Raw genomic sequence first — 22325 nt, forward strand, 5'->3', positions numbered from 1 at the left:
CAAGTCGGGCCTGAAATACGACTGACTGGCTCTCCTCATTTGCATATTTATTGCAGTGGAAAAATTCTTACCAGATGATTGATGCTGAGCCTGCCTCTTGAATTCCAAGCAGCACATTATTATGAAATGAAAAATGCCGGCCATACAGTTGATTAAAGTTGAAGACAGTGGAATCGGTGTTTTTTAAGATTGTGGGAGAATTAAAGGCATATTTTAATAGATGTTGACAAGAAGTGAACTAACAAAAGCAAAGCAAAGGATTTGCTTGAAAAGATTTAATCAAACGTCTTTCTTGGGGGATTAATTGCCGGGGATGACTAGTGCAAGTGGCAGGCTTGTGTGGATTTGAATGAAAAGTATTGTTCTCAGGCCAATATATTGTGTGTCATTTTGACCTATAGTTTAGCTCTAGTTCTAGAGTTACTTTTGAAGGAGGAAAAAGAAATGCCCTTGTAATATGTACATTCTAGTTCAATATATTTATCTGGGGGTAATAGGGATGTGGCAGTTTATTGTACATAAATAATTGTATGTTTGCATATTATTTTAAAAATAACGGTATAGATATTTAAAATCTGATAAGGTAAGCTTTATTTTACTTTATATATTCACTCTTCCCATTCCACCTCCACCCCCTTACCCAAGTTTTACGTATTGGGTTATAATCTAATAAATGAACTGTGCACCCATGTCCAAACTTATTCTCTGCCTACAATTTTGTTTTTGTTGGACAGCCTAGATGAATCAGGGGGAAAAATAAAGCTGTTAGGTGAAAATGGTTTTTAGATTGGTGACATTTTCTATATAGAATGCTTGCATATGGGTAGCATGCAAATGAATACTTAATATAGGACTGTGAGTACTAGCTCAGCCCTAGTGCTGTAGATCAGTACAAGCAGAGCTTAAGAATTTTCACCATGTGAAATGATGATTTTTATGGTAATATTCTTTCCATCTTTATAAAATTAAAACTTTTTAAAATACCTTAATATATAAAAAACATTTGTTATTTTTCTGTGATATACAGGCAAAGGATTTATCTGTGTTTTATAGATGAGAAACTTGAGACTCAAAGAGATTACATTGGTCCACTCAGTCTATAAAATGACTAGTTAGTGATAGTGTCAGTTAGAATGTGGGGTTCCTGACCCTTAGTAAAGCACTCTTTCTATTTATTATCTGCTTGGAAAATTATTCCTAAAGCTGGTGCCTAGATGCTTAGGTTGAATCTTGGTAACACGGTGAGGCATATGTTCTTCTTTCTCTCTTCTGGAAATTGACCATATAGGGCAAAATACACATATATCTTTGACAGTCTCTATTTTTGTTGTTGTTGTTGTTTGTTTTTTTGGTAACCACTTGCCAAGAAGGAGAGAGAAGAAAGTATATGCATCTTTGCTGCTTTTAAAAACTGTAACAGTAATGGGTGAAAAATTACAAGTGAATTAGAAACTGTTGATTCCATTCTCTTTATAATTTATAGGGTTGAACAAACAGAATTCAGCCCTATATGAATGATAAAGAGGGTTTGTTTTGGTTTTGTCTGGGAAGAATTCACTGTTAGATTTGAGCCTCCCAGAGAGAGTCTTTCCTCACTCTTGTCAGTTGTGGCTTTGATGAGGCCTACCACGTCCAATAAAGCATTGCTCCTTGTCTCCTCAGGTTTTACATAAAATCTTACTAGGAGGAAATGTAGCCCAAATATTGCAAAGAAATGAGGATTGGGTTCTTTCTTCTAAATCTCTTTACAGGAAGTTGTCCGTTGTCCATGTGTTGACTACTAGTGACTTTGATAAACTTTTTTTTTTTTTTTTGGTGTGGTTAGAAGCACAGAATTGCAGATTTCATCTCTGGTAGGTCTCTTGACACTTTGATGCATGGTGGTGCTATCCCTGAATGGAGCTTAAATACTTCAGGGCTACTTTCTGACTGGGTGAAGGGGTGTATAAAATGAGAACATATGAGAGAGTATTAACAGAAAGGCACACTTTGATTTACTGATATTGGCTCTCTGCTTTCTTGTTGGATTGATAGGCTGTCTAATATATCTGCAATGGATTTTTAAAAACTGACTTGAACAAAATAAAAGGGCTTGTATAGCTATTTGAGAGTGGCCCTTAAAGTACTAGGCTTTCATGGGATGTTTTCACAATTCTTGGTTATGTTACATGTTAGAGTCAAATTATGACTTGCTTGTTGGGGGCAAGCAGCTATAAACATTATGGACTGCTCTGCAGCTTCTTCCCTGCATGGTTCTTCATTTCATATTTTAGAACATGACACGTGGTACCTAGTGGAAGTAAGGGACAGGCACTTGCCTTTTCTGTTCTTTTAAATTTTTTATTGTGGCAAAAAAAAATGCATAATAAAATTTACCTTACTAATCATTTCTAAGTGTACAGTTCAGTAGTGTTAAGTATATTCGCATTGTTGTACAACCAGTTTCTAGAACCTTTTCATCTTGCAAAGCTAAAAATCTTTACACTTCATTAAAACAACTCACTATTTCCCTCTGCCCCAACCTCTGGAAACTACCCTTCAATTTTCTGTTTGTATGAACTTATATAAGTGGAATGATATAGTATTTGTTGTTTTGTGACTGTCTTATTTCATTTAGCTTAGTGTCCTCAAGGTTCATCCATATTGTAGCATGTGTCAGAATTTCCTTCTTCTTAAAGGCAGAATAATATTGCTTTTCCCCCCTGTTCTTTTTGACTGAATTCAAGATTGAGGGGTTGTAGATTATTTTGTCTAGGATGGTAGAATTATTTATTATACTCCGGTCTTGGGATTTTTTAAAGTGTTTATTTAATTGTGGTAAAATATACATGACATAAAATTTACCATTTTTCAGTGTACAGTTCAGTACCATTATGTACATTCACATTGTTATGCAACCATCACCATTATCCATCTCTAGAACTTTTTCATAATCTCAAATTGAAACTGTATCTATTAAACAATAAGTCCCCATTCCCCCTTCCCTTCAACCCCTGGCAAGCACCATTCTACTTTCTATGAATGTGACTGTTTTAGGTACCTCATGTAAGTGGAATCATACAGTATATGCTCTTCTGCCACTGGCTTATTTCACTTAGCATAATATTTTCAAAGTTGAGTCTTGGGAATTTTAGAAACTGGTGTGCAAATGTAAAATTGATTTGTGGTTTCACTTTGGAAAACATGGGCCCTGTCTCTTAAGATACAGACATTTCTAGAAAAGAAGTTATAAAATAGTGGTTAATACATAGAATTTGGATGAGATGACAATTCTCCATTTTAATGGGCTTCCTTCCAAGTATAAGTGTCTTTTCTATTTTCTTAATGTTCTTGCTACAATATATACTTTAGAAACTTAGCTACTTGGGATATCTCTTATCAATTCTTGGGTCTTTTCACAGATTACCATTTGTGGTAACCTAATATTTGTAATTATCATTTGTATTCTTTGTTCTACTCATTCCTTTTAAAATTTCCCATATATATTTACATAATTTGTGTTGCTCTACTTATACACTTAGCACATTTATACTGACTGATTTTAGGCTTTAAAATTGTTACATCTTTGTTCTATTTTTCCTTCTGGCCTGTGTTATCATCTTGTTTATACTTAATCCATTTCTTGAAAGCCGAAAGTACGAAGAATAATGCTGTATTACTTTTTTCTTCTTCATGAGTATAAGTTGTCTTCATATTTGGTGAAAATTTTGTTTTGTTGTTTTTTAAGAGGCAGAGCAATAGATTTGGAATTTTGGTTTGGAACACAAGGCATTTTGGATTGTTCGGGTAATATTATGTACTGCAGATGTTCCCAAGTGGTACGGATATACACTGATTATAAAAGGACTAGAATACAGAATTTAGAAAAGCTGTGATCAAGGGTCTTATTTTAAACAAAGAAGTATTTATGTAGTCCTATATGCAGAGTATTTGAAGGGATACAACGTAGCTATTGGGTTATTGATTTCCTTCTGACCAATCTGAGAAGGCTGTCTCACAAGGTTAGCTTGTTTAACTCGGGTGTTGGTGTACCATTGATGAAACAAGTTGGGATGTAAATAGTATCATTCATGCTGGGCCGGGTAGAAGCAGAAATGATAGAACAAGACTTATAAAAATCACTTAAGCTGTGGATTGTAAATAAAAAATGAATGTAGGGATTGCTAAATGAAAGTAAGGTTACTTGTGAGAAGACTGCAGTTATTTAAGGGGAAAAGGGAAGGAGCGATAGAAGCGTGGCCAGAGATAACTATTAGTGTGAAAAATATACAATTTTAATCAATTAAATGTATAGAATAAGGGCACCAAAAATGTCAGTGATCTATGAAAACACATTAAACAGAGAAGAGAAAAATCAGACCAGGAAGAAGTATTAGGAAGAAAAAGGTTCTATTTCTGAAATGGTATATATGAAGGAGTGATGGGCATCCATGTGAAGATTTTCTTGGAGTTGCTGGAAATGTGAAAGTTTGAGCTTGGGAGAGATGTCTGAGTGCTATCAACACATAAATAGTGATGACCAGTGTCATTAGCCTCTTTAGTAGGACTAGGCTGATAAAGAAGGTAAGAGTTCAATTCTCAGAGTTTTTATTCTGAAAGTGCTTAGCCGTAGACTATATACTGAATCCTGATGAACTTTTTTACAAATGCATCCTGTTGGCTATGAGGAGAGCCAGGTAAGAACATATTTTTGAAAAACAGAATTCGTAAAAGGAAATAATACAATGCCTTCCTCTTCAGGTTGTTGTTCTTAGTCCCTGCATACCCTGTGCCTGCCTGCACTCTTACCCTGAGCCAGAACTGCTCAGGAGCCATGATAATTGTTCCTTCTCTGTGCTTTATTTCCCAGGTCACAAGGCACTTAAAGCATTGTTGAGGTCATTGGTAGGTCTTCAGGAAGAGCTGCTCTTCCAGTACCCTGACACTAGGTACCTAGTAGATGGGACGAAGCCCAAAGCAGAAAGGTAGGAGGAATGCAGCTGTGGAGTTGCTTGTTTTCTTTTCATCTGAATAGTGTCCCATCATTTATGAAAAAGAAAGCTAAATCCTTTCCATGCAGATACCAGACTTAAATGTTAGTAAAATAGAGCCACTTATATTTACCAGGATAGCACAAAATTGGGAATTAAGTTTTGAATTTTTATACTTAGTTGTGCCTTATTCTCTTTGTGACTTCAGCAAAAGACTTGCCTTCTCTTTAGAGCTATTGAAATTAGTAGATGAAAGTGTATTTTAATGTCAGTGCTTAATTAATGTTTATGAAGCACTTTGTGCCCATACCATGGAATCTCTGGTCACAACCATCTTCTTTTCACTGAGGGAAGAAGCAGTTATTTTGAAGGGTGGAAAATTTCAAGAAACAGTAGAATAAACCCCTTTCTTTACTGAAATTATCACATTCAGTGAAGCATCTCCCTACCCCTTTGTTTGAGCCTGCTGTGTATGGTACCTGCTTACTGCTTTCCCTTTTGTTTATCCTTTGCTTCATTCTTTTCTATGGAATTGGAGGGATAAGTAGTAAACTCACATTTATTGAGTACCTACTGTGTGTTCGGGTCTGTAATCCAGTGAATGCAATTGGCTATATAATTGGAGGTTGTATTACTTTCTCATGGCAGTTGCGCATAATATTGGGGCTTAATGCTGGTTCTGTTGCCTACCCCTTTGAGTTTTCTTCACATTCATCTTCTCTTCATCTGGCTTAACTAATATTATTCAGTTGTCCTGAACAATTGGTTATAGGGAGGCATTTGTTTTATTGATTTGGTGATTAAGGTCATAAAAGTATGATTATATGTTTTAACTTTTAAAGACCCTCTTGTAACTAGTATAGGCTTGGTTCATATGCATTTCTAATAATGTTTTTGCAATCTCATGTAATTTTATGATTTGCTTACCTTTTAAGAAATATTTTGAAACCAGTTATATATATATATATATTTTTTAATATATTTTATTGTTTTTTTAAAAAATATATTTTATTGATTTTTTACAGAGAGGAAGGGAGAGGGATAGAGAGCTAGAAACATCGATGAGAGAGAAACATCGATCAGCTGCCTCCTGCACACCCCCCACTGGGGATGTGCCCGCAACCAAGGTACATGCCCTTGACCGGAATCGAACCTGGGACCCTTCAGTCCGCAGGCCGACGCTCTATCCACTGAGCCAAACCGGTTTCGGCAAAACCAGTTATATTTATTTGAAAAGTTAAATGAGGTTTTGATTGACCTCATGAACATTCTTTTCAAACAAAATAAAATCCATCCTCACATCTGTGGTTCTATTTAACGTGTAGACAAAATAGGGAAGGCCTAAATACTCTCAACTTCATGCAAGTCTAGCTTTTTATGTGGGGAATTTTTATTTATATTGGACTCATTATTCTTCCTGGTTTTCTAGTGAGGAGGAGATTTCAAGTGAAGATGAAGAGCTGGTAGGAGAGAAGAAGAAGCAGAAAAGGGCCCCACCAAAGAGGAAGCTGGAGATGGATGACTATCCTGGCTTTATGGCAAAGCGTTTTGCTGACTTCACAGTTTACAGGAACCGCACACTTCAGAAGTGGCATGATAAAACCAAACTGGCTTCTGGAAAACTGGGGAAGGCAAGTGTGTGTGTGTGTGTGTGTGTGTGTGTGTGTGTGTGTGTGTGTGTGTGAGAGAGAGAGAGAGAGAGAGAGAGAGAGAGAGAGTAACATGCTGTGGCAACCTGAAGCAGTTCTAAGAAATTGGATCTACAGCTCGTTTGTATGGATGATGTCACTGTGGTAATCAGTCATTCTGTAGAAAAAAATTTACTGAATTCCTACCATTGGGGCTTATACCATTCAGACTTGTGATTTTAACTTTATTAGAAAGAATATTTTATTCTAGAAATTGTGGCCTTATAAGTGTTCAAGTGTTGGAAATACAAATAAAGAAGTTGATGTTAAACAATTATTATTAAAGGAGCAGAAGTTAAACTCTGGGTGTAGGAAAGTAATATAATCTATTAACCACTTTTTTTTTTTTTTTCTGAGAACAATTACAGCCATTCACAAACTCAGTCTTTAACAGAAAGTCTCTCTTGAAAGAAGGGTTGTCTATTTCTCTGCTGACAAGAAAGATAGAGAAACCAATGTAGCTGCCTTCAGCACAGACTTTCTGCATTATCTGACACTGGTTAATGTTGTTGCAGGGTTTTGGTGCCTTTGAACGCTCAATCTTGACTCAGATTGATCATATTCTAATGGACAAAGAAAGATTACTTCGAAGGACACAGACCAAGCGTTCTATTTACCAAGTTCTTGGCAAACCTGAGCCAGCAGCGCAGCCTGTCCCGGAGAGTTTGCCAGGGCAACCGGTAAGAACTCTGTGATGCATGCAGGATGATTATGGGGGAGCAGTTTCTGTGAGGCTAATTAACTGAAAAATCTGATCACCTCCTTGTAGGTATTACTCTTGATATGAAAAATTAATAAAAGCAAGTGGGAAAAACATGACTAGATTGTTAAAGAAATGTGTTTTTTAAAAAATGGTTTTAAAATATGGAGCTATTCTTTTTTTTTTAATATATTTTATTGATATTTTACAGAGAGGAAGGGAGAGGGATAGAGAGCTAGAAACATCGATGAGAGAGAAACATCGATCAGCTGCCTCCTGCACACCTCCTGCTGGGGATGTGCCCGCAACCAATGTACGTGCCCTTGACCGGAATCGAACCCGGGACCCTTCAGTCCGTAGGCCGACGCTCCATCCACTGAGCCAAACCGGTTTCGGCTAGAGCTATTCTTAACTTGTGTGTAGTCTTAATTTTGAAGTTGATATGAGTCTGGTAATGGAAGCATTTGTAATCCAAACTTTAAAATTCATTTTTAAAGCAATTTCTTTAGAAATGTCAGTATTGAAGCAAGTGTGTTCTTTAGGCTTTATGTTGGATGTTTAGATACTCCAGAAAAGGATCCAAAATTGGAATAGTTAGATTCTTTTGTTGAAAGGAAACTCTTTTATTTATAGTAGAAATATATATTTAATACTTTCTTAAGTTCAGAAGAATTTTAAATGAAAAGTAAAATTCCCCCTAGTCTGAAAATTTTACTCCTCAGATTTAACCAATGTTCATAGTTGTAACATGCTTTTGGGTTATTTTCCATTCATATGTATATTTCTCTGCTGACACAGAAAGATATGTACATAGCAACATACATAAATATATGTATATAAAATGTGGTTGCCTTTTCTTTTAAACTAAATTATATCGATATGTATGTGTATATAAATACATAAAATGTTATAAAGTATTTATAAAATCTTACAATTTTTTAAATTTAATATATCCCAGATATTTTTCCGTATCATTACATAGAGATTTATCTTATTTTTCCTAATGGCTAGAGTATTCTATTGTATGGATGTGTACTATAATTTATTCGAACAGTGGATATTTTTGTTATCTCCAGTTTTAAAACAGTGCTATAGTAAACATTCCTGAGCATTTATATTTTTGTATTTGTGTGAACATATGGATAGATTTCTCGAGTTGGAAATATTAAATCAAAGAGAATATGCATTTTAAACCCCTATGAATACTGCCGAATTGCCTCCAAAAAAGGCTGTAATTTCCAATCCCACCAGCTGTGTTTTCCAGTCTGAGTGTTGCCAGTTTTAGAGGTGAAAAATGGTGTCTTTTCATTTAAATTTGCATATATATATATATATATATATATATATATATATATATACACACACACACATATATATATATATAATTAGAATGAAGTTAAACATATTTTCAAATGATTTTTTTACTATTTGGGGTTCTGTCAAGTTCCTGTTTATGTTTTCTGCCCATTTTTCAATTGGATTGTTTTTGTTCTTTAATTTTAAGAGCTCTTTATATCTTAAGGAAAACAGTGTTTTGAATGTTTATAGTACTACAATACTTTGATAACCTAATGGTATTCACTTTTTCTTCTTACTGATATAGGAGATCCTTCCTCAGGCTCCTGCCAATGCCCACCTAAAGGACTTGGATGAAGAAATCTTTGATGATGATGATTTTTACCACCAGGTATGATTTTTACACTCTTTTCTTTTGTACAAATCAGGTTTTAGCATTTTAAAACAGCTGATTGACTTCTCTGACCAAAAGGTTTGGGGATAGAGTCACACAGGGAGTTAAAACTTCTGTGTTCAGAATTAACTTACTGTGTAGTTCTGGATCTGTTGCTTTTCTTTTGTCTTATATTTTTCTTTTTAAAATGAAAATAGCTACAGCTACTTTGTTAGTTGTCGCAGGTAGTGAATTACCTGTAAAACAGTTTCAACTTTGAATCAGGTCTATTCTTAACTGATTTTGATAATGTTAATGGAGGATTTTTTGTTAGTTACTTGGTTTTTGTCCTATCTATAATTCTATAATAATAAAAGGGTAATATGCTAATTAGATCAGACATCCTTCCAGATGAAGCTGGGGCCGGAGGGAAGCCCGGGTCCCTGGTGCCGGAGGGAAGCCAGTGCTGGCAGCCAGGGGAAGGAAGGCCTATTCTTGCACGAATTTTCGTGCATCGGGCCTCTATTTACTGTTATATCAGAATATGGAGCTAAAGGGCTGGAATCCCAGAATTCTTTAATTGCACTTCTGGTTCTCTTACTTATTAAGTCTCTTGTCTTTAATTTATTTTTGTGCCTGTTCAAATCAGTTAAGTATGGATTGAGATTGCTACTGTTGATTATAATAATACTAGAGGCTTGGTGCATGATTTTGTGCACAGGTGGAGTCCCTAGGCCTGGCCAATCGGGGCCGTCTCACCCAGTCCCGATCGGGGCCAGGCTGATTGGGGCCTGCCAGCTGGGGGCGAGAGACAGGGGGAGGGACTGCGGGAGGTTGGCCAGCCACGGGAGGTTGGCTGTGGGAGCATACTGACCATCAGGGGGCAGCTCCTGTGTTGAGCATCTGCCCCTTGGTGGTCAGTGCGCGTCATAGCGACTGGTCAACCGGTCATTTCAGTCAGTTCAGTCTTTGGTCATAACGGTCGCTTAGGCTTTTATATATATATATAGATATATAGATTGTGGTGCTTTGCAGACAGGAAGAATTGGTAGGAGTTGAAATGTGGTTTCATTCTCAATATCTCTTCACAAACATCTCCCAATTCTTTCCCTGACATCATACCTCTTAGCATGCTGCTCTTTTTAATGATGTTAGTGAATGTTGAGCTAGACTAAACATTTGAATTATTCTAAAGAACTAAGATAATTTCCTATAATCCTGGGTCTCTTGATAAGTCATATTTCTTAATGTAATGTGCTTTAGGATGTATCCTTTCTAGCTCCACAGAATTGAGGAGGTTGCTCAGCAGTGATATATCAGTTTTTGTTGAATCATTATTTATCAAGATAATTTTTTTTCTCTGCTAAATTTTTAGTGTTTTAACTTTTGCAAAGATTTTGCAATTGCTTGTTGAAGGTTTAACCATGATGACTGTATTGTGTACATGGAATATAAAGGAAGGAACGTAGGAAAATTGCACTGTGAACCCAGTAGAACAAGTGATTCTTTATTGCAGATACCTCTGGTTTTGTCCTAAAAAGAGAAAGAAACTTTCTCTTAATCTTTCTATTCACTCTGTGTTGTTCAATAAAATTATTACCATAGTGAGTCTTAAAAATAATGAGGGGAAAGAGGATTGGTGGAGCCTCAAGTGTTCCTAGTCAGAGGTCCTGATTCCTTTTTCCTTTTCTTCTCATTATATCCATTTGTCAGAAGAGTAGGGAACTCTATTTTGTTCTAGAATGTCAAAGGAAATACCTGATATAAGATATTAATGGTGTATATTGTATGAGATCATGGGAGACAATCAAAAATGTTTCAGTCTTCATTAATTGAAGTGTACATTATTCAATGGAGAGTATATAAAAAATAGCCTTAATAAAATAAACTGAAATTATGGAAAGAATTGCTTCTACTGGCAATCCCTAGCCTGAAAGATTTAAAAAAATTATTTTTTGGCCTGGAGTTCTGTTTAAAAAGAAATAGCATTACTTGATTGGCCCTTCATCCCATTTAATAATTTTAACTTCAGTAAATTCTGATTTTAGAGTTATGACTAGTCACATCTTAGCTTTTCCCCTTGCTGGTTAATTGGGGTGCTGGGGTTAATCTAAATTAAAACTTAAACTAATAGAGGTCAGCAAGGCAGCTGAAACACCTGAGTGAAACAAATGGGACTGCCAGGCGCAACTTTATCTTGGCTGTTTCCCAAGAGGGAAGTGGCAGCAAATTGGAGTTGTTTCAGCCTTCTGTAAAGGTGAATGATGGGTGACACTTGTTAATGTACAGTATCTCCGGAAGCATTCCAGATTGCTTTGCTGCTGTACCAACTGCTGCCATCCATGCACAGTCAGTAGGAACTGGACCGGTTGCCAACATCTGGCAGCACAGCAAGGAATGGGTGCAAGTCTTGAAACCCCGCAGATTCTAAATATGGTGCTTAGAACTGTGCAGGCTTTAATCACTTACCACTGTTTGGCAGCAGGCTACGACAGCTTATCCTAGCCTCGTACATCACATCCCGACATCTGCTGAGCCTCAAGGCAGCTGCACATTCATTTTCTTTTCTTGCCTTTTCTTTTTGCCTCCTATTCCTCTCCTTCCCACTTTCCCCCTCCTCCCATCAGTTTTCCTCCCCCTCCCCAATATGCTTCTTGGGAGAGATGATCTGTAAAGATTACTGCTTCATTGTGTACAAGTAATTGTGGTGATGCCAGGCCCTTGACAGACACAACGTAGCACCTGTTCTGCTGACCTGGTTAATTTCTTCTGTTGAGTGGGATTTGCCAGAGATTGGAGCTGAAGCCAATTCGATGATAAGGCTAAAGAAAATGGCTGTATGTTTTCTGTCACCTCCCAATTAAATTGGCTTCATAAAGTGCTTTCCTTTATTTGTCAGGGTAGTAAGCCTGAGCTAAGTGTTGCATTCAGAAGGGGTACAATGTATTACAATGGGCTTGTGAGTTTTCATTTGCGTGGGTTTTTTTTGTGGTCATATGGAAAAGCTGGGTGGTGAATATAATACATTTCACCTTTTTGTTGTTTTTTTTAAACCATACTTGAAGCCAGACTCTTTGTGTCCATGTTTTGTAAGGAAGAGATTATAGCCACATTGAATTTTAATGTTTCATTGTAGGGGTTTAAAGGCTTATTTGGTTAATTCAGGTGTCCCGAGACTTGTAAATGCCCTAACTACTGAGAACAATGTTTTGGGTCAGAACACCCAAAACACACACACTCACTCTCTTTGTTTCATAATGGGTCTTAAGTTACTACAGCCTTAAAATATGTCTGTGTTACTTAGTAAAGGTACAAACATATATATCTGAAGAGTATCAGCATTTCAATTATATCATTTTTGAGGTGAAAAGAACCTTATAAGAAACTGATTCCCTGAAAAGTTAAGTAACTTCATATAAAGTTATACAGTAAATGGCAACTCTAGTACTTGATTCAAGACTTCTTGGACCAAGTCCTGTTCTTTCCATACCTTTATTTCTTAAATATTTCATCCTCAAGTCATAAAAAGACTTCACTATAGTATTACTTTTCTTTTTTTTTTTTTTGATATATGTATTTTTTAAATATATATTTCTTTATTTCAGAGAGGAAGGGAGAGGGAGAGAGAGATAGAAACATCAATGATGAGAGAGAATCATTGACCAGCTGCCTCCTGCACGCCCTCCACTGGGGATCGCGCCTGCAACCCTGGCATGTGCCCTTGGCCGGAATTGAACCTGGGACCCTTCAGTCTGCAGGCCAATGCTCTATCCACTGAGCCAAACTGGCTAGGGCTACTTTCCTTTTTTTAAAAAAATGTATTTTATTGATTTTTTTAAAGAGAGGAAGGGAGAGGGATAGAGAGTTAGAAACATGGATCAGCTGCCTCCCGCACACCCCCTACTTGGGATGTGCCCGCAACCAAAGTACATGCCCTTGACCGGAATCGAACCTGTGACCCTTCAGTCTGCCGGTCGATGCTCTATCCACTGAGCCAAACCTGTTAGGGCTATAGTATTACTTTTCAATGTGTGAATAAATAAGCTTCATTTCCTTAGACCTGGAAGAAATATTATGTGTTAGAAAGTAATGTCTTTTCCTTAAAAGGTAAATGATTTATTGAACTCTTATTTCTTAACAATTTTAATGAAAAAAATTAGCTTTATAGTCGTGTTATTGGTTTGTTTGGGAACCTGACTGCTTGAAGTATACCCGGTGGTGAAGCTTTTATCAGGGAAACTGTTCACCTGCTACAAGCAGTGCTGTTACTCTCAAGTGGAGTTAGTTTGCATTTGGCCTATTTTCTTGTCAGAGCTCATCCCAGAAGACGATTTCACAAAACGTGAAGGTTGTAAATGGCCGTGAACGATGAGCCATTCAGAAAGATTTTCAACATCTATTTTTCATTTTCATGATCTTATTTGCTACTTTTTTTTTTAAATACATTTTTATTGATTTCAGAGAGGAAGAGAGAGGGATAGGGAGATAGAAACATCAGTGCTGAGAGAGAATCATTGATTGGCTGCCTCCTGCATGCCCCACACTGGGGATGGAGCCCACAACCCAGGCATGTGCCCTTGACTGGAATCGAACCCGGGACCCTTGAGTCCGCAGGCTGACGCTCTATCCACTGAGCTAAACCGGCTAGGGCTATTTGCTACTTTTTAACATTAACTTTTTAAAAGATGTGTTGTCTAGATGACCATTTAAGGTTTTTCTTTATTTTATTTTTTAAGCCATCGGTTGATCTTTGACTTGATCAGCCTGATTTGAGTTCTTAAAGAATTGAGGAAGGGCTAATGTTTACTGAACACTAGTTGTGTGCCAGCTCCTGGACTAATTAGATAGGTACTTGGCCTACATCTTTATTTAATCCTCACAAGATTTCCATATTGAGAAATGACTGTATTTAGCTATAACCTATGAAAAGTGACTGGTTTTATTCTTCTCAGAGCCAAGACTTCAAACTAGTTTCTTGTCACCTCATGAGGTATTTTGTTCTGAAAGACCTAATTGAGCTTAGATATTGATAGATCGATACCTGGATTTCTAAGGGTTCATTAGGGTTTTGTATGTTGCTTCTAGCTTTGTTTAGTTTTGATCTGGTTTGTCCTGTCACTTTGAATTTAACCAGGAGTGTCTGGAGAAAGGCATAATAGATTTTGCGCTTTTGATGACCACTTTGCTGGGTTAAATTTCTCCCTTTATTTGCCATCAGGACATGTTTATAACTGACCTTGCCACACATTGGATTTTTGTATCCAGGACATTTGATAATACCATAAAGAAGTAATTACTGATTTGGTGAACTATTAAAAGTTGATAATGTTAAGAAATAGATAAGAGGTAAGCTTTCTGAGAAGATGGTTTACCTTAATTAAGTTGGTGAGTGATTAATATGGACAGTTGATGTGGTTGGTGGCTTTAATTGTATGCATTTAGATCTTAGTGTGAATAAGAGATGTCTGAAGCCATTTCTCTGGTTAATGCTAATACAATGGGACATTCTTACTTTTGGCATGTATCTTGCCAGTGGCTCAGTTGATGGTTAATAATATGTTTTCAGTTTTATCTGAACCTGCTCCTTTTAATTAGTTGTTGGAAAACAAATACTTGTGTTCAGAATAGTATTTCATTTTAAGTTTCACTTTAAAATGTTGCTATTATTTGAAATGTGTTTCTTAAAAGTTTGGCAAAACTTATTACACATAGGCCTTTATGGCAATTTTAGAGAAGACATTCAAGTGAAGTACATAAATTAGAAAATTGCAATTCTGGTTAAAGATATAGCAGAGAATCAATCAAGTTTCTTGAGGTATAATAAAGGTGTTAAAAAACAAAACAAATACTAATGTCCAAGTAAATCCCAGTTTTAATAATTACAAGATTATTTTGCAACCATGTGTACAAATTTTGAGATACATTCTGCTTTCTGTGCTGCCATTGTCTGTCTGTCAATTGTTTAGCCCCAAATACGACATCAGTATTGGCATTTGTTTGCTAGTGTGGGCTCACTGTTGTGCAGGATGCACAGACAAGAGGCCAAAAGTCACATTTTAAAGGCAAGGTCCGACCGAAATTTCATGAAAGCAGCATGAAGGGAAGGTACACATGAATGGCCCTCATTTCTTTCAGTTTCCTTGCTTTAATAAACATCAGAGCATGATTTCAGTACTACTACTTCATTTAACAAAGGTAAAACTTCAGAACAGAGACTAAAACAGTACACTTTAGGAGCCAGCTGGGGAAAAGATAAGAATTGGCTTAGAACTATTGAAGAAACATTTCAAGCACAAATGGTCATGGGAGTTTACTAGACAAACATATGGCCAAAATTGTCTTTTCTATGCTAATAAGCACAATGTCAGCTGGCTGGCTGTAAATTAAACACAGGATTCCAGCAGCATTTTAGAATTTGGCACTCCTCAAGAAATGGGAACACTACCAGTTCACTAAAGTAGTCATGGTGTCTTCTTATTAAATCATGGTCAATGTATAGCTTCTTTAAAGTAAGTTATAGGGCCCTAACCGGTTTGGCTCAGTGGATAGAGCGTCGGCCTGCGGACTGAAGGGTCCCGGGTTCGATTCCGGTCAAGGGCATGTACCTTGGTTGCGGGCACATCCCCAGTGGGGAGTGTGCAGAAGGCAGCTGATCGATGTTTCTCTCTCATCGATGTTTCTAACTCTCTATCCCTCTCCCTTCCTCTCTGTAAAAAGTCAATAAAATATATTTTTTTAAAAAATAAAGTAAGTTATAGGGACAAGTTTTAGCATAGAAAGGGGACGTTTATAAGCATTTTTATAAAGGGATATGTATTGTGAATGAAGAATAGAACATAACTGCGTTAAAGTTAGATAGCATCCTTGAAGACCATCAAGTCCAAACTAAAAGACAGTTTGTCTTTTTACAAACCAGCCTAGAGAAGATAAATGACTAGTGTAGGATCACTCCACTTAGTGAGTTAGGACATTAAAGCCCAGGTGTTCTTGCTCCCAGTTTGATTTTTGCTGCCTTTTGACCTGACATGTATAAAAATCCACATGAGAGTTTCCTTTTCAGATTAATATCTGTTTAGGAAATTAGAGATCCAGTGTATCCATTTGCACTCTGACAAGTCACATGTATCACTTTTGTGCAATTATGAAATTCATTCAATTAACATTTATTATACCAGATGCTAGGCTTACAAAGACTAATAAGACAAAATCAATACCCAAGGAATTTGTGTCATCTAACAAGAGTAAGGTTCTCTGCAATTTTGTGTAGTCATATAGCTCCTCTTTAAGAGTATGGCTTTATTAAAATTTAAGTGGAGAAGATAAGTGGTGAAAGAGAGCAATCAGGTCCTTGATATAAAAACATACATGCAGTTCTCTAGTGTACTATCACAAATATGCTTCATACATTTATTAGCATACTGGTATTTCCCTCAACATACACCTGATCTAATTCCTAAAGTCATTTTTTCATAACCTGTAATGGCCCCTAAGAGATGCTATTAGATATAAAGTTGGGTTAATATAAATTCTCTATTTTTCAAGAATATAGTCACTGGTAGAAGCCAGATTGAGATATCCACTGAAACTTATTTCAGGTTAGAAAAGACTTCCAGTATTTGAGGGTTCATTTGCTATGGCCTGCTTTTTGTATATTTCTGAAATTTTTTATGCTAAAGGAGAAGAAAAGCCTTCAGATTTCTTTCTTCCTTCCATTAATTCATTCAACAAATATTTGCGTACCTACTATGTGTTTATTGAGTGACTACTATTCTAAGCTGTTTAATGCAGTAGCCACTAGCCACATGTAGCTATTTAAATTTAATTAAAATAGAATAAAATTAAAATTTCAGCTCTTGAGTCAGTTATACTAGCCATATTTCAAGTGCTTAGTAGCCACATGTGCAAGTAGTGGCTCCTGTGTTAAACGGTGCAAATATAGAATATTTCCATCATCATAGAAGTTTCTATTGGAGCTGTGTTAGGGGCTAGAACAAAGCAAAGTCATGTCCTCATGAGCTTTATCTAGCTTAGAAATAGGGTGAAATTGGGGAATACATTGTGACACTGCAGTAGAAAAAAGATAAAACTGGGCCTAGTTGGTTTGGCTCAGTGGATAGAGCATCGGCCTTCGGACTGAAGGGTCCCAGGTTTGATTCCAGTCAAGGGCACATGCCCGGGTTGTGGGCCCGATCCCCAATGTGGGCCTGATCCCCAAATGGGGGCGTGCAGGAGGTGGCCGATTGATGATTCTCTCTCATTATTGATGTTTCTATTTCTCTCTCGCTCTCTCCTTTCTCTCTGAAATCAATAAAAATATATTAAAAGAAAATGATAAAACTGAGTATAGATGAAGGGAGTATGAGAGTAAAGATGGGATGGTTACTGTTTTTACATAGGATGTTCAGGGGATAAGGTGATATTTGAACAGAGACTTAAAGGCAGTGAACAACAAAGGCATGCAGGTGTCTGGGGCAATAGTGTGGGGTTAAAGGGGATGGTAAGTATAAAGGCTCTGAGGCACAGCAGAGGCTAGCATGCTTTAGGAAAATCAAGGAGGCTGGTGTCCCTGAGGCTAGGTTCCTGAAGGAACCTCTGTAAGACTTTTTGGTTTCAAGTGTGACTGAGATGGGAGACCACTAGATTCAACACATCTCTATCAAAATCCAAGCTGCCTTTTTGTAGAAATTGACTTAACTGATCAGTCCTAAAATTCATTTGGAAATGCAAGAGACTCAGAATAATCAAAACAATCTTGAAAAGAACAGAGTTGGAGGATGCATACTTCTTAATTTCAAAACTTACTACAAAGCGCCTAATAATCAAGATATTGTTCTGGTATAAAGTTAGGCATATAGATCAATGGAATACAATTGAGACTCCAGAAATAAACCCTTATTTTTATGGTCAATTGATTTTCGACAGGGGTGCCAAAACAATTCAGTGGAGGAAAGAACAGTCTTTTCAACAAATAGTGCTAAGCCACCTTGATATCCACATGCAAAAGAATGAAATTAGAGCCCTCCCTTATACGTACACAAAAATTAACTCGTAATGGATCATATACCTAAATATAAGAGCTAAAACTATAAAACTTTGAGAAGAAAAAATAGGAGTAAATCTTTATGACCTTGGGGTAGGCAGTGGCTTCTTAGATGTTACAACAAAAGCACAGTGACAAAAAGCATACACACAGCAGATAAATTTGGGCTTCATTGAAATAAACTTTTATTCTGTAAAGTGATCATTAGGAAAGTGAAAAGACCCATAAAATGGAAGAAAATATTTGCAAATCATATATCTGAGAAGGGACTGGTATTTAGAATATATATAGAACTCTTACAACTCAATAATAAAAGACAGATAGTAAAAAAACAAAAAAAAACACAAAGAATCTGAATAAACATTTCTCCAAAAATATATTTAAAGGATCAGTAAGTGCAGGAAAAGCTGCTCAATATCATTAGTCTTTAGGAAAATGCAAATCAAAATCACAATGAATACCACTTTACACCACTAGGACAGCTATGATCAAAAATAAATTTTAACAAGTGTTGGGGAGGATATGGAGAATTGGAAACCCTCTTACTTGATAGTGGGAATGTTAATTTGGTACAGCCTCTGTGGAAAACAGTTTGGCAGTTCCTCAAACATTAAACTTAGATTACCATCTGACTCAGCAATTCCACTCTTAGGTGTATACCCAAGAGCAGTGGTCGGCAAAGTGTGGCTCTTCCACAAAATACCACAGCCTGGGCGAGTCTGTTTTGAAGAAGTGGCGTTAGAAGAAGTTTAAGTTTAAAAAATTTGGCTCTCAAATTTCAATCATTGTACTGTTGATATTTGGCTCTGTTGACTATTGAGTTTGCCGACCACTGCCTGCAGGACAGGGCAGTTAGGGGTGACCAGGCCTGCAGAGGAGGGCAGTTAGGGGGTAACCAGGCCTGCAGGGGAGGGCAGTTAGGGGCAAACAGGCTGGCAGGGGAGCAGTTAGGCATCAATCAGGCTGGCAGGGGAGTGGTTAGGGGGTGATCAGGCTGGCAGGCAGAAGCAGTTAGGGACAATCAGGAAGGCAGGCAGGCGAGCAGTTGGGAGCCAGCAGTCCTGGATTGTGATAGGGATGTCCCACCGGGATCGGGCTTAAACGGGCAGTCGGACATCCCTCGAGGGGTCCCAGATTGGAGAGGGTGCAGGATGGGCTGAGGGACACCCCCTCCCCCGTGCACGAATTTCGTGCACCGGGCCTCTAGTCCTATATAATAAAAGCCTAATATGCAAATTGTCCCCTTGGGCGGTCATTCGACTGCTCGCTATGACGTGCGCTGACCACCAGGGGGTGGGGTAGAACATGGCCGGTGTCAGCAACGTGGTGCTGGCAGTGGGCAGTAGTGGAGGTGGTGCTGCTGGCCCCAATGTGAGCGGGACTGTGGTGGGATGGTGGAGCAGGTGAGTGGGCAGCACCAGGCCAAGGCAGGTACGAGCGGGGCCCAATTGCCCCGCCGATTGCCCTGTGGGCAACAACCAGCGGCAGGGTCAGGGCTGCCGCCCAGCTCCCAGGCACTGAGGGAGCCGAGTGGGGGGAGGAGGGGCCTGGCCCCAATCAATTGCCCCGCAGGTGGGATGGTGGAGCAGGTGAGGGGGCAGCGCCAGGCCAAGGCAGGGTGCCAGGCATGGCTGCAGAGCTGCAAGGCTGGGGACATGAGCTGGGGCCCGATCTCCGCAAGCCACCCCAAGGGACCCCACCCTTGCCCGAACTCGTGTACCAGTCCTCTAGTTTAGCCATAAAGAGAAATAAAGTACTCATACTTGCTACAACATGGATAAACCTTGGAAACATTATGTTAAGTTAAGAAGCTATTGACAAAAGACCACATGTTATATGATTCCATTTATATGAAATGTCCAGAATAGATACATTTATAGAGACAAGAAGTTGATTAGTGGTTGCTTAGGGCTGGGGATGTTGTGGGTGATATGGAGGGCAACAGCTAATGGGTAATGGGTTTCTTTTGGGAGTGATGAGAATATTCTAAAATTGATTGTAGTGATGGTTACACAACTCTGAATATATAGAACATTGAATCATGTGATTTAAATAGGTGAATTGCATGGTATGTGAATGATATTTAAATAAAGTTGTGTTTTTGTTTAAAGAAGAGAGTGACCTACTATGTTAAATGTTGCGGACAGATCATATAATATAAGTACTGAGAATTGACCATTCATTTTAGTAACATAGAAGTCATTGGTGACCTGGACAAAAACTGTTTTGGTAGATTAATGGAATGGGTTTTAAAAAAAAGAATGGAAGGAAATTGGAGACTGTATCAGCAGCTCTCGATGAGATTTGCTATAAAGGGAGTAGAGAAAATGGGGCAGCAGACGGAAGGGCAAGAGGAAGATCAAGGGCAAGAGGAGGATCGGGAGAGTTTTTTGGTTTTGTTTTAAGATAGAAGATGTATTTTGCATGCTGTTTATATGCTGATGGAAATGGAGTAGAGAGGGAGAAATGGATGTCTCAGGAAAGAGGTGAGAATTGCTAGTGAGTACACAAGTAGAAAGGGGGTGGACTGACGGACAGTTTATCCAGAGATATTGGAGGGAAGGCAGAGTATATGGGTAAAATTGCAAATAGATAAGGGATGGGAGCATATGGAAGTTCTCATCTGAATCTGAGTGTTTTTATTTTATTTTACTTTATTTTACGAATTTAAGAGGCTAAGAGTGAGAAGTGGCAAAATTTGAGAGAAGAGAGTGTGTGGCAAAGTCACTTGAGAGGGTGGGAGAATGAGTGGATAAGGAACTGTAGTGAAATTGTCAGGTAGCACTTACCCACAAAAGGTAGTGCTAATGAATTTAAAGTGAGACCAGTTCACATGATCTTGGCTTTTTTAGCCAGTTCAGTTGTGTGGATGCAGGTTCTGAGATTTAAGATGGTTGGGGTTTTGCCAAGGAAGTACAGGTACATAATCCTTATGTGCAATTCTGAAATTTAAAAAGTTCTAAAAACTCTGTTTTTTGTTTGTTTTAGTTTGGCAAACCATTGTGGTGGCAATATCTGATCTGAGTGGTCAATATCTGATCTGAGTGGTCATAAATAAAACAAGTTTTTATTTATCCCACTTAGTCAAGTATTCTGCTATAGAAATATTAATGTGTTTAACTTTGGGACACTGCCCCAGGCTCTGCTGGGGCATTTATTTGTGTATCCTAAAAATTCTGAATTCTAAGACATGGATCCCCAAGGGATTGTGGATCTGTCTGACAAAGGGACTGCATGCAGCAAGGGAGTTAAGGATGTATACCAGGAGTGATTATCCTGATGAACTGAGTTTGCATCCACCTGAGTAAGGAGGGAAATGAGCACATGAGGAAAGGAGCAGGGATGCTGAAAAGGTAGCAGGATCAATGCATTATTGATCCTGGTGGGACTGAAGAATTATTGGAGTCTGAATGCTAGAAAGACAGGTTGAGGTTTGTTTCAGCTGGGCTTTTAGTCCTCAAAGGGACATAATTACATAATATAAGTTAGTACTACCCTTTTGGTTTCTTTCTTGTGAATCCTTTTTACTTAAATTGTCTCTAGTTCTGAATGACTTCTTCTTTATTCTTTTAATACAAATGATGTATTGTATGGTGCCATTAAAAGAAACATTGCCAAAGAATGCCCAGAAATAGTCTTTGTTTGAGCTGGTGTCCCAAAGAATATGTAACCCCTCTCCCCACTTTTGTTTTAGATAGAAGAAGAAAAAAGATACACACCAGGACATTTGTCTGGTGACAAGGGGACAGAATACTAGAAATGGGAGCTGTTGGAAATTCTAAAAAGTAGTACTTTCTGTATATTCTTACTTTTGGTATGGATTGGAAAGAATGGCTTAATGCAGCCACTTAGTCTTTGTAAAATTCATTTTAGTTGTAGGAAAAAGAAACAAGAAGCAAATTGGTAATAAGAAATTTCTTAGCATTTGCATTGCCCAATTCTTACTCTTTTTTTTTTCTTATTCTATCTTTAAACATCAGATCCTAATACTGATAGTGATTTACCTACACTTCTAGTTAATAATTAGACCTTGGGAGACATTCTGTGTCATGCCTAATGGAATATATGGGGTCTGATGAGAAAGTTTCCTGTTTTTACTAATAAATTTTAACCCAAATGGCCAAGCCTAGTGAAATATTATAGCCTTTGAAATATTTTAGAACTTGTGCTGAGAAAACAGTGTTACTTTTTTATTCAGTGAATGAATTTATTTATCATCCTTTCCAAACCACACGCCTTAGCTCTAGCTTCCGGGGTT

At 37.7% G+C, this 22325-nt stretch overlaps 1 protein-coding gene across 1 annotated transcript in view; it reads left to right on the top strand.

Annotated features, from left to right (window-relative positions):
• AATF (apoptosis antagonizing transcription factor) overlaps window positions 1-22325 on the top strand; it is a 92036-nt gene that overhangs the window by 25798 nt on the left and 43913 nt on the right. Inside the window, exons 5-8 of the mRNA XM_080677972.1 lie at window positions 4850-4964; window positions 6400-6601; window positions 7174-7338; window positions 8962-9045. Of these exons, the coding sequence (XP_080534098.1) occupies window positions 4850-4964; window positions 6400-6601; window positions 7174-7338; window positions 8962-9045 (566 nt within the window). The remainder of the gene's footprint in view (window positions 1-4849; window positions 4965-6399; window positions 6602-7173; window positions 7339-8961; window positions 9046-22325) is intronic.

This window comes from Plecotus auritus (genome assembly GCF_963455305.1).
Source record: "Plecotus auritus genome assembly, chromosome: 7".
Lineage (NCBI taxonomy): Eukaryota > Metazoa > Chordata > Mammalia > Chiroptera > Vespertilionidae > Plecotus > Plecotus auritus.